This window comes from Microtus oregoni, unplaced genomic scaffold (assembly GCF_018167655.1).
Source record: "Microtus oregoni isolate MIOR12 unplaced genomic scaffold, Mior012 000000F_ref0000247, whole genome shotgun sequence".
NCBI classification, from domain to species: Eukaryota; Metazoa; Chordata; class Mammalia; order Rodentia; family Cricetidae; genus Microtus; species Microtus oregoni.
Window position 1 is genome coordinate 11,687,547 of NW_024543059.1, and position 13,222 is coordinate 11,700,768.

The 13,222-nt window shown below is 49.1% G+C and overlaps 1 protein-coding gene across 1 annotated transcript in view; it reads left to right on the top strand.

The window, feature by feature from the left end:
* LOC121452242 (cell migration inducing hyaluronidase 1) overlaps nt 1-13,222 on the top strand; it is a 142,343-nt gene that overhangs the window by 81,778 nt on the left and 47,343 nt on the right. Inside the window, exons 3-11 of the mRNA XM_041658199.1 lie at nt 309-455; nt 949-1,087; nt 2,311-2,547; nt 3,483-3,662; nt 6,446-6,516; nt 7,774-7,869; nt 8,308-8,429; nt 11,378-11,510; nt 12,267-12,458. Of these exons, the coding sequence (XP_041514133.1) occupies nt 309-455; nt 949-1,087; nt 2,311-2,547; nt 3,483-3,662; nt 6,446-6,516; nt 7,774-7,869; nt 8,308-8,429; nt 11,378-11,510; nt 12,267-12,458 (1,317 nt within the window). The remainder of the gene's footprint in view (nt 1-308; nt 456-948; nt 1,088-2,310; nt 2,548-3,482; nt 3,663-6,445; nt 6,517-7,773; nt 7,870-8,307; nt 8,430-11,377; nt 11,511-12,266; nt 12,459-13,222) is intronic.

The window sequence follows — 13,222 nt, forward strand, 5'->3', positions numbered from 1 at the left end:
AGAGGAGCCTACAGCAGGACATCCCCACAAGGCAGAAAAGTTCCACATCTGGCAAATGGGAAGCTAAATCAGAGAAGGAAGGGGGCTTTCCAGAGTCACACAATATAGTCGTGAAAAGAGTGGACCCAAACCCCAGGGTACCTGCCTCCCAGAGGAGAGCATCTCTCTAGTGTCTAAGGACTTGCTTCCAACCCTGGTAGAGAAGAAATGGGTGCCGTGGAGATGTGCTTGCCCGACCCACCCATTCATTATCCTTCACTTGGTGACGCCGGTGAGTTTGACTGGTGGCATGTCACTGTCTTGGGCAGGGGCAGCTGAATGTCCTGACCAGAACCCTGACCTGCAGCCTTGGAGCCCTGGCCATGACAGAGACCATCACGTATACATCGGTCAGGGCAGGAATCTACTGCTCACCTCCTCTGCTACCGTCCACTCCATCACCATCTCGCAGGGAGGTAAGCTGTCCTGTCCACCCCGCCACCCGGAGCCCCGCACATGGCTCTACCTGGCCAGGAGCTAAGACAGACAGAACAAATGTTCCACGCGTCAGGTTCAGGTCAGAGTGCCTGGAGATCTGAGAAGGCCATCGACTCGGAGCGCTGAGAAATGGCCTTATCAAAGGTCTAATCTTGGGGGGAGGGAAAGAGCGTTTAAAATGACAGCTCTCTTAGGTGCTCTGAAGGCACCTGTTATTCTCAGCCTGACGTGTCTGATAACTGAACTCAGAATGCGGAACAATGGCAATGAACCAGATGACCACTGGGTATATCTTGCAAAGCAGATGATGGAGAAAAGTAACTTCCTCAAGACAAGTGGGCATAGGCGTGCAGAGAAAATGGACCCCTTTGCCTCCCTAGAGAAATGGGGTGCAGGGAACCTTCTCTGGGTTCCGCTCTAACAGTACCCAAGGTTCTTGCCTTCTCAGACCTCCCTGTTCTCTCTCTTCAGGCAAGCTTGTCATTAAAGACCACCATGAGCACATCGAGCTGCGTGCCCGGCACATTCTGATCGAGGATGGCGGAGAGCTGCACGCTGGGAGTGCCCTCTGCCCTTTCGAGGGCAATTTCAGTATTGTGCTGTATGGAAGGTGGGATGACCTCACTCGGGGTTCAAGCGCTGCTCTTGGGGCTGATGGGAAAGGGGTTTTCCAGTGGAGAGGGAGGCGTGAGGTCTGGACTTCTCTAGAGGACAGGAACCACCCTTGTGTCCCACTGTAACCGTGAGCAAGATAGACGTGGTGAAGTGGGTGAGCATCGTGGTGTGGATGGAGCGTGGATGGAGCAGCTGCATCACAGAAGCTTCTGGCAGCAGCTTTCCGGTCATTCCATGACCCTGAAAGAGGTTGCTTAGTGCTGGAAAGAACAGGGTGCAATGCTTCTCAGGGAGGTGTGAGCAAATACCCTTCACCAAGGACAGACCAGAGAAATTATTCTACCCAAGTCTAGCTTGGGAAACCTCTAGGTTTATTGGGGTTACCTATAAGAGCACAGGTGACTCTGAGTAACTGCATCTCCTAAAAGCCACAACAGCATGGGTATTGAATCATAAAAACTATAGCCATGGAGCTTCCAACCCAACAGGCAGGCAATTCCACGAGAGAGTTCCATTCACCTCAGCAACTGTTTACAGCTTGTGTCTAACCATTGAGAGATTCTGAGTCTTCTGCCTTCCCTTAGGTTTCTGGGTCTTAGGAGCACTGCTCACTCTCCAGGAGGGGATGCTTCCATTTGGAGAAAATAAGCACGGGGAAAGGAATTTTCCCCGTGGCTTTCCCTCTGACTGTGACCCTTTTTTAAGCTATTGAAAGTTCTAAGACGTGGTAGCCAAGCATGTTTGAGTGTAGGCAGGCACATGGTGAAAGTACCTGTGATTCTACAGCCGATAAGGACTGAGACAGAAACAGCATGGAAGACTGTGGTCGTGACCAGTGTCTGCTAAGCACTGCTACCCTGGGTGCTCACTGTTGCTCTGTTTTTTTTTTTGGTTTTTTTTTTTTCGAGACAGGGTTTCTCTGTGGTTTTGGAGCCTGTCCTGGAACTAGCTCTTGTAGACCAGGCTAGTCCCGAACTCACAGAGATCCGCCTGCCTCTGCCTCCCGAGTGCTGGGATTAAAGGCGTGCGCCACCACTACCCGGCTGTTGCTCTGCTTTGGGAAGGTCAGCTTGCTAATGCTTTTCTGCAGGCCTAATATCATCACCAAAAAATGCAGCTGGCTCTCTGAGGCCATAGTGGGGATCAGGGAACAGTGACAGTCCCCTCGGGGCTCAGCCTCTTGCAGAGACGTGCTGGCTAACCGCTTTTCTCTTGCAGGGCTGATGAAGGCATCGAGCCCGACCCTTACTATGGCCTGAAGTACATTGGAGTGGGCAGAGGAGGCACTCTTGAGTTGCACGGACAGAAAAAACTCTCCTGGACATTTCTCAACAAGACCCTTCGTCCTGGAGGCATGCAGGAGGGAGGATATTTTTTTGAAAGGAGCTGGGGTCACCGTGGAGTCATTGTTCATGTCATTGACCCCAAGTCAGGCACAGTTGTCCATTCTGATAGGTAAGGTTGACATCTCTCTATGCATGTACTCACTTGATCAGGATCTCTCCCAACTTGGGGGTCTTCCCTAGGGACCAGCATGGAGCAGTGAAGTGGCATTTGCACAGCAAAGCTGAATTTAACACAAATGTGTGCCAGCACACACACACACACACACACACACACACACACACCTGTAGTTAGAGATGACCAATTTTATAACATCATTCTTTTAATAAACCAACCATGTTGTTTAAATGGATGTTAAAACTCTTGTTTAAAAGGATGAGCTTCTTGATTAAAATTCTTACTATAGTAAAGCAAAATGTTTTTAAAGAGAGAATGGATGAGGAAAAGGCAGAAAGGCAGCAAGCAGTGTTCACATGGTTAAGAGTCTATCACCACTACAGTATGAATCAGAGGTGACAGTTTAATGATGCTGACATACACACGAGCTGCTCCAGGGAGGGAGACACTGCCTGAGGCAGTCACGCTATCATTCCCGAGGACTTTGGAGGAGTTGCTTTGGTCTGGATCGAAGATAGAAATCCCTGCTACTCTAAGTGTCTGGGTCTTCTCCTGGTGCTAATCCTTTCCAAGAGACATAAGCTACCACCCCCAAGAGGAAAGGGGACATTAAAAATTTGAGCCCCAAGCATGTGACTTATTCTGCACCCCAGAGCCCAAGCTCTCCAACACTGTGGTTATTTCTGAGGCATTTTACTCGGTGAATGAACACTATGGCCAAATCAGATCCCTCCTTCTTGGGTATCTGTACAGCAAGCCAAGTACCCACACTGGCTTGCTCTGTGAAGACAGCTTTTTTGTTACAGACTTGGGTCCTCAGGGTCTTTGGATGGCATCCCCGTTGCTGAAACAAACGTGTACTTAGGTCTCCGTGTCCATTAGACTGCCACCAGGACTAGCCACATCTTTACTGTCTCTCCCCTTTGCAGGTTTGACACCTACAGATCCAAGAAGGAGAGCGAACGTCTGGTCCAGTATTTGAATGCGGTGCCTGACGGCAGGATCCTTTCTGTCGCAGTGAATGATGAAGGCTCGAGGAACCTGGATGACACGGCCAGGAAGGCAATGACCAAACTGGGCAGTAAGCACTTCCTACATCTTGGATTTAGGTACGGTCCATCACTTGTGGTCTCCACTGAACTGACCAGGTGTTTGTCTCCAGCTCCACCTGACACTGAGTGCCAGCACAGAGCAGGCGGGCACACCGCTCCTCCACCCTGGGTGAAGTTCAAAGAGTTTGTGTCTAAAGGAAGCTTGGGTTTCCTTACAGGAATGTCCCCCTATTGTAATGTATGGGTTCCTATATGGACTGACGTCTGTCATTCACTAACAAGCACTCAGTGACCTAAGTGAGAAACGGGCAGTAAGAGCCCTGATGGGCAGTTAAGGGCTGCTTACCCTTTCAGGGTTCGTTCCTCTGGCAGACCATGGTTTAGGGATTATGAAAAGTATCTCCACCCTGCTAAATACCCGAGGGAAGGGAGCCTTTCTGACAAGCTCCGGTGTGTGTCCTACTTGCTTTGGATTGTAAGATCACACCTAATATTGGCATGAGCACACATGGACAACTGCAAGGAGCCACTTGGCACACAAAGACCACGTCTTCTGATCCTGTAAGCTGGTTCTAAGTTGAGATGCTCTGCCTCAAAGCTGTTAGAGAGTGTGACTCCCAATCTCCAGATACGGACAAGCTCAGAGATGATGAGAGCCTTCTCTAGCCTGCAAAGAAATATAACTGGCTGGACAGAGATCTCCTGGGCTGGAAGGGACACCCCAGGTCCTAGGCTGTGTTCTCTGGATGCAGCTTCTGGAAGGGGAACTGGGGCAGGAAACACAAGCAGACAAATACGACAGTGATATCTTGGGATGGCAGGGCTCCTTTGTCAGCCAACGCCAAACATGCTTTCATTTCACCACACCATAAACCCAAAAGTCAAGTTATTCATTTACGCCGAGAGAGAGGGTACTTTGAAAGGAGTGGCTACTGAAGGGCCTCATCAGAAGAAGGTTGTGGTGGCTCCTGATGACTGGCTTTGAGTCTGTCCTGCCTTGCCACTGAGGTGTGACCACAGGCAAGTGACTCATCCTCTTAGCTTAATTCCTGCATCTGTAGAATAGGGTATCTCCGGATCTATCTTCAAAGGACGCTGGGAGAGGTTTCATGGGATAATATGAATAATATAGTTGTCACCCTGCCTGGCACAGTTCGTGATTGTTCTGTCCTTACAAACGAAAGTCGCTGGAACAGCGGGAACCTTCACGTTTCCTCCCGGCCACAGCAAGCAGGAATTACATAGACCCCCCCCCCCTTCCTTTGTAGGTTTGAGTGATAAGAGCTGAGCATCTAAAAGTTGACAAATGTGCTGGGAATGGTCCCCTTCATTTGTTTGTTCGGGAAATAGTGAGGAGATATCGGTGGGACTCACTTGGCTGGGTCTGCTGAGCTTGCATGAGCAGATGGAGATGAATGGTACCCATGACAGAGAACAAGAAAGCAGGCAGGGGGAGCTGAGCGCAGGATCACAGCTGGGAGGAGGCCAAGACGATGCTACAAAACCAGTGGCTCTAGCGAGTGAGCGTGTGGCTCTCATGAGCGAGGAAAGACGGAGCAGGGATAGGCATGCAAGGGGGGCAGGAGAGACAAGGCTTCAGGGTTGGCATTGGGGGTGGTCAATGGCTCTGTGCTGATGCCAGGGGCAATGGGGAGCCAGTTAAAGACTTCAGTAAGGGCGAGACATGGCTGAATCCTCAACCTGAGCATGGGTCAGGAATGACTCCCCGAGACAGGAGGTCCAAGCAAAATCAGAAGCTTCTCACACCAAGATCTTCTTTTGCTTTGTCCTGCAAAGGTAGCTGCTGCCTTCTCAGGGGATGGGTCTTCAGCAAGGGCCTGTTTCTCGGAAGAAAGGCAGACTGATTTCACTGTGTTAAGTTTGACATGCCGCAGGGTCTCCCTTGGGAAATGGAAGCCGTAAGAATCCAAATAGTTCAAACTGAGTTATTTTATGCTAAGTTTCATGAAGTGGAGAGAATAAATGAGAAAATCTGATGAGCCTTTCTCAGATAAGCTAACTGGAGTGAACCGAGTTGGAATTCTTCCCAGAATAACTCTTCATTCAGCTCTAGAGAGAGGGCACCTCTCTCGTGGGGGGTAAAGGCTTCGGATCCGCTTCAGGGAGAAAACTTAGAGGGTCATTTTACCATTTCTTAATTCCCTACAGTATAGACGTTCAACATGCTAGGGTGATGTGTTTAAGGTGGAGCCCTCACCCCTGCCACTGCGTGTGGCATGCTGGAAAGGCAAAGACCACTAAAGAACGTGCCTGTGGACAGTTCACACTCCCAAAGAGAAGGGGCCACGTGATCATCTCCCAAATCATAAACCTTTTTCTCCTTCCCTTCCCAGCACTGAGCCAACGTATTTCATTCCTTTCTAAAGTCTAAGGCAGGTGGCGAAGTGGCCGGTCACAGTATCCGGTGCCATTTTTCTAGAGCTCAACTCTTGGAGGCAGTGGGCACACGTGGACTTGCCTCTGTCAGAACACGGCTTCTATATTTGCTGCAAGATCTAATTGGGCTTGGCGGGTGGCACCGCTGGGTTGTTGGCGTGTTTGTGTGATTATGATTCATACCCATTCATGCCAGCACTGAGTCAAAGCTGTCTCCAGGGTGCAGAGGCCCAGGCGAGCTGGCTGGTGAGGAAGCAGGCACCCTTGTGTTCGCAAAAAATGGGTTCTTGTTCTATGGGGAAAGGAAGCCCATGAGTGGATGGTAAATTCCTCTAGCAGCTAGGGAGACTCAACTATGGAACCCTGTCTTCACTCTGCCCGCCCAAGTGCAGGCTCCAGTGTGTGAAAAACCTGACTTTCTGGTTTTTTTTTTTTCTTTTCAGACACCCTTGGAGCTTCATCACTGTGAAGGGCAAGCCCTCCTCTTCAGTTGAAGACCACATCGAATACCAAGGTAATGAATGGATGGTGGGAGGTCCGGGCCCCTCCGCTGTCTCCCTGACCAGGGGCTGTGTGGGTTATGAGTGACCACTCTTAGAACACAGCTGCCCATCTGCCAGGGCCCAGTCGAGACTCTGGGCACTTGAGTTACTACATTCTGAGGCAGGGACAAAGGTCCATGCTGGAGGAAAATAGATTTCTCCCTAGAATTTGAACATCTCCAAAGAATTGTTAATAACTTCTCAAAAAATTATTCCCTGACAAAGAAAAGCTAAGCGCTGGGAGGAGGCCTCCAGAGGAACAGTAAGGACTAGAAGCCATAGAAAGGTTTTGTTGTTTGTTTGTTTAAGACAGGGTCTCATGTGGCCTAAGATGGTCTCAATTTCTTTTTTTCCCTTTTTTTAATTAAAACAATCTTTTTTATTTTACATACCTATTCTAGTTCCCAATCACTCTCCTCCTCCCACTTCTCCCACCTCCTCCCACTCCACTCCCCATCCATTCCTCAGAGAGGGTGAGGTCTCCCGTGGGGAGTCCACAAAGTCTGTCTCATCCCGTGAGGCAGGACCAAGGCCCTCTTCCCTGGTAGCAGAGGATGACCTTGAACTTCTGGTCCTCCTGCCTCCACCTCCTGAGTATTGAGATTACAGGTCTACATCCCCATCACTAGCTTATGTGGCTCTGGGCATAAATACAGGGCATATGCATGCTAGGCAAGCTCTCTATCACCTAAGCTACATCCGCAGCCCTGTAGAGGGTCTTCATCGTACAGCATAGCCTCTGCCACATGCAGATGGGGTGAGAGCTGCCGGTTCTAATCCCAAGGCAGAACTCAGATCATGAGAAAGAACAGGTTCTCTCAACTCTCTATTTGACAGAAAGTTGCAACTGAGCTTTCAAAACTGACCCGCAGAAGAAAAAAAAATGAATGTAACCACTTTCCAAATGACAAAAATAATCAGGTTAGGGGGCTAAAATTCCTTAAGGAAATGGTTCAAGAGAACCATGAGTAAAATACAAAAATCCACTGTGAGCTGGACTTGGTGGTGCACACTGGGCAAAATCCCGACAACTGGGAGGTGGAGGCAAGAAGAGAAACTCAAGTTATCCTTGACTATGTAATTCAAGGCTAGCCTGGGCTACCTGAGATCCAGTCTCAAAACAGAACAAAACAAACATTAAAGCCAATCCAAATTAAATCAAAGATCTACAGATGTGAGGGCTTCCTCACGGAGTTTCTGCTTCCTCAAGTGTCTGGTGTCTCTGACAGGTCACAAAGGCTCAGCTGCTGCCCGGGTTTTCAAACTCTTCCAGACAGAGCACGGCGAACATTTCAATGTTTCTTCAACCAGCGAATGGGTTCAAGGTGAGGGGTTTGTTAGAGGCGGGCTGGTAAAACCGGCTAGCAGCAGCCCAGGCTGGGTATAGCAAGGATTTCTCTTACACCAGCAGGGACACATTACTAGGCATCAATGAAGAAATTGCAACGGAGTTTGTCTTTGATTAACCAAGCCACATGGGGAAACTGTCAACAAGCTTTCCCCAGTGGTTAAGATGTGTGTGGCTTCTTCACGGGGGCTTATGGCATTTAGTTTATGTGTTAGATTGTGGTATTGGTCATAGAAGCTTGCGGGAAGCAGCCATGGTAGTGATGGGCGTTGGGAGCGGGTTTTTGGGTGGGTTATTATTTCTCTACATCTTGCTCATTGATTTTGTAGTAACAGGAAACTAATGCTGCCTTTGCAAAAGAGAAGTGTCAATAGGAGCGGCTTCCCGTCTGACCTTGTCTCTGCTTTCCACCTAGACGTGGAATGGACGGAGTGGTTCAACCATGATAAGGTACCTCAGAGCAAAGGTGGGGAGAAAATTTCAGATCTCCGAGCGGCTTACCCAGGAAAAATCTGCAATCGACCCATTGACATACAGGTACCGACCTCACAACAACAGCCAGGGAAATCCCAAAGACTTCTCTGCTTTGAAGAAAGCTCTGTGGGCCACAGCCTTTTCTTGTCACTTGGGTGGTATGCGTGTCTACCCCCTCCTCTGAAGGAGGTTAATTATTCTACTCCCACCACGGAGAAGCAAAGGTTCCTTAGCTGTTGGAAGCTAAGACTCCAGCACCTGCCTCTGAGTTCCTGATCCTTATTATCGGAGAGTGCCAGCTGCAGGGGCCTGTTTGGCCCACACGTCTCTCATCTGCTCTGATGCCCTTTGGGCTCTTGAGTACACAGTGGGCAGATAGGATATGAAGTTTAGCCATGCCCAGCAACCCAGAGGAAGAGCATGCCCTCTGCCCTGCTCCCTCTAAGGTGTATAGAAGTCACCATTCAGAGTCCGCCACTCAGACTCTATTCTACCTGAAGGAGGGGATGACTGTCACATTGGGCACACACACTGAAACAAAAGATTCTCACATATGCCTCTTTGCCCATCGCCTGCCACTTCCTTGGGGCTTCCACTAAGCCCTCATCATGGCTGTATCATTCCCACTGCCCGGGACTGCGTGTGACATGGGTTCTGGGCACTTGTTCCATGTGGACATAATCAGGTTCTCTGGGAACAAGGTGAGGCAGACATCTGTGGCCTCCACAGGACTGGAGAAGGCAATGGGGGAAGCGAGAGGCAGCAGCGGGATTGTCATTGTCCGCCACCCCCCCACCCCCGACCCCGCAGTAGCTGGCCTAGAGGTTGTGGCCAGGAAACTGTTTCTGGAAGCCAGAGAAGGCACCCCTCCGGACCAGTGACCGTTTGAAGTACCCGCAGTGGCATGTCTCCTCAGGGTGGCCTCTGTATTTCTACCACCCACGGAGTGAGAGTCCGTTTAAACCCCATGTCCTCATTCTGCGTTCACGGTCTGTTCACAGCCTACAGATGGCTGTAGAGGTCCATCAGATTATTTGACTTCATGGCTCAGTGCAAAATTAGGGGTCATAAACGTTCCCTCAAAACTTGGTTCCACGGGCTCACTGACTCCATACATGGGCGTCTGAATGTTCTCTACAAATTTCATTCAAAAACTTGGGGGAAGGGTTTGAGATAAGGTCTCACCAGCCTGGCTGGCCTTGAACTCGCTATGTAGACCAAGCCAGCACAGGGACCCACCTGCCGCTGTTTCCTGAGTGCAGGGATTAAAAGCAAGTGACACCCTGCCCTGTTCAAAAGTATTTTAATTTACTGCTAACCATGATAATATTATTAAGTATTTTGTTATCTGCAAGCAAGGCTAATAATAATGTTTCTTTAGAGATTCTTCCCATTTAGCAGTGATAGATCTCTTCTCCTCTCTCTCTCTCTCCTTATCCAAGACTGAGGTCATTAAAAGAGAAAGCTCTGTAATTAAGCAGTTCCTTGAAATCATTTCTGGTGTTTGTCCCATGATGAATATCCAGTCCTAATGGGTAACGAATGAGCCAGGGCCCATTACTGTTGTCAGGATGACAGGACTCCCTTGAAGATGGAGCTGGCTCTGTGGGGTTCTGAGGTCAGAGGAGCAGGGCTTCTTTAACAGTTGATGACCTTGAACTTGGTGATGAATTCTTTGGGCCTTAGTGGGTCTCCTTAGGGACAAGTTTATAACCTGGTCTCAGCTGCTGCAGAGACCATGGAAATCGTGCCCACATGACTTGGAAAGAGCTGGAATTTAATTGACTTTTAGCATGCATATCTGGGCGACCTCCTTTCAAGCCAAAGTTGTGGCTCCATTAGGTACAAATAATCTTTCCTAAAAAGTCTAGTTCTCTCTCTCTCTCTCTCTCTCTCTCTCTCATTGGTGATACTTTCCTTCCTTATCCAAGTCTGTCTCCCTGTCTCCATGGTTTCTGTGCCAAAGATGGCCACAGTGCTTTTCTAAGTTGCACATCTTTGAATGACAGTCACAGTCTGCAGACGGACACACCCTGGCTTTGGGATGAGCCCCAGTTGGCAGGAACCACCCTTCTTTGAGCCTGTTCCTAAACTGTGCCCTGCCCTTGTCGCTTCTTGCTTGGCATCCCCGCTCAACTTCAAGGATACAATGGGGGCGAACAGAGGGTGGTGGAATGAGGAACAGGATGTTTGAACAAAGGCCTTTTAGGCTGGGCACAGCTAGAATGGGAGCATCATTGAAGCTAATTTATAAACTCGAGCTTCGTTTTTGCCTCTGCCACTCACTGACTTGTGATGCTCATCTTCTTTGCGCACTGTTTTCCTTATCGCCAGAACCAACTGCCTCTTCCTAGTTTCTCTGTGAGGATGCAATGGATACCGGCGAGCATTTACCTCTTTAGCTGAGGCACTGGATCCCAAACTTTCCTACCTGTTAGCATCACCTGGGCTGCTTTTACAGTCCTGCTGCCCAGGCTGCAGCCTCAACCCACCAAACCTCAGCCTTTGAGGGGAGAACCTGGGCACAGAGCCTCAAGGCTCTGGTGGCATGTAAAAACCCTTCTGAGCACCTGTGGGTTGAACGGGGTGAGTCCTTGATAAATAATTATCCAGCTTCTTCGGTGAACTCACAGTGGTAGGGAGTTCATCAGGTAGTAGGGGCATATCAGGAGCCTAAGAGAGCCCTTGTGTGCTGGGTGCTCTTTACATGTGCACACAATGATAGCAGGAAGTCCTGTAGGACACAGGCAAGGTGTTCTTCCTTCCAGGTCCCAAACCTAGCTGATTCTCTTCCCCCAAATCAGGCCACTCCACCTCCATCCCAAGACTTAATACTGTCTTTCTTATAACAAAACTCTAGTAGACAATCGGGATAATAGTCCTGGGCTGCTGTAAATAGTTTTGCAGTGAGGACAATTTTAGCCTTGTAAATAGAAAATGTGGACATTAACCAATGCTTCCCTGCGTCATAAAAAAGTTCCCTTACTCTGTAATTTCCATTCCATCCTCAGGCCACAACAATGGACGGAGTTGCCCTCAACACTGAAGTTGTCTACAAAAATGGCCAAGATTACAGGTTTGCTTGCTACACCCGGGGCCGAGCCTGCCGCAACTACCGAGTACGATTCCTATGTGGGAAACCTGGTAAGCAGGCAGATCCTGGCTCCTTGTTGGGTTAGAAATACAACTGTGCTCTGGTCTCTGACCTGGCTGCTAGGCACTGTGAAACGGGATGGCTGGGTCAGCGTGTGGAGTATCAAAGAGTCATAATTACCCCCACTGAGTGGTCTAGGCACAAAGACAGGAGCAGCCAGACGTCCCTGGAGTTGAAAGCAGACAGCAACGCTCCGCCCTATCATACACCTTTCTAGAAGGGGTGGGCATGGTTCAAGAAGTCAGTGTGCTGGTGGACAGGGCTGACACAGACTTTCTGCCTCTTCTGTTATTTATTTCAAAGCCAGTTCCCCAGGCGGTCCTCCTTAGAAAGGACTGGAAACGGCTGGTTTGTTCTGGAATCAGCATCTCCAGAAAGCAGTCATTAGGGATGGACTGGGGGTGGGGCTTACAGCTACTGTAAATAACAGTGGAGAAGGTCTATATTTGTTTTACATCTTTGGCAAAGTGGGTGTGGTGAGGCAGAGCATTGAAAACCAGCTTAGAAGTCAGTGGAAAATTCCTCTGCCCGGAGCTAATGAATGGGTCTTTTTTTGGTTGGGTTTTTGTTGACTTCAAAAACCTGTAAGTACTGAGACTGTGATGGAGAGAGCCTGATGATTTGGGTTTTGGAAGGGCACACCTGGCATTTACCGATTTCCAGAGGGGAGGGGGAAGAGGTGGGCAGCCACATGTTTGCTGAGGGCAAAGGGCTGCCTCTCACTCCTTCCTGTTTTGGGGTTACAGTGAGGCCCAAGCTCACGGTCAGCATCGACACCAACGTAAACAGCACCATCCTGAACCTGGTGGACAATGTGCAGTCCTGGAGGCCTGGAGACACCCTGGTCGTCGCCAGCACTGACTACTCCATGTACCAGGCGGAAGAGTTCCAGGTTCTCACCTGCAAAGCCTGTACCTCTACGCAGGTCAGAGTGGCAGGTAGGCAACCCACTTCTGCCCAGGCTGCATGAATCTGGACACGGGTAGACCTCTCAAGTGAAAGGAGATGTGTATCTGTGAGCTATTCTCAGAATGCTGTGTAACAAAATGATGAGAGTCTCGCTGCAAAGCATTTGCTCCGTTCTGATGCATCTATACATTGTCCAGGCAGGCAGCCTAAACTGATATCTGAAATAAATTTACTTGAGAAGAAATGGTTATTTTGGCTCATGGTTTTGGAGGCTTCAGTTCATGGTTTGTTGGCCCTGCTGGTCAGGACAAGAACTAGGAGTGAAAGGAGTTACTTGTTTCATGGCATCCAGGAAACAAAGAAAGAGGAAGATGATCTAACTTCTTCCCACAAAGCTAGCCCTAATAGCATCATGGCAAAGCTTGATTTAACTCATGGACCTTTGGGGGACACTATCATAGCACTGGCCTTAAGCTGTTCTACGCTGAGCCTTGCTCCAGCATGGAAACTGGGATCAGATCGGTTCCCCACTATTCTTAGTCTTCCCCAGACATATTCTTCTTATGACAGAGGTTGAATGTTCCTATAGAAATGAGAGGAAAATGGAGAAATTCGAAAGTCTGGGTTTAGAACTGGCTCACACTGGGCATACCAGCTTGTATCTAGAATTCTAGAACTTGGGAGGCCAGGTATGGAGAATTGCATGGTGAATTTGAGGCCAGCCTGGGATGTATAGTGAATTCCAAGCAAACCTGAGCTTCAAGGTAATACCTTATTTCAAAACAAAATTTAA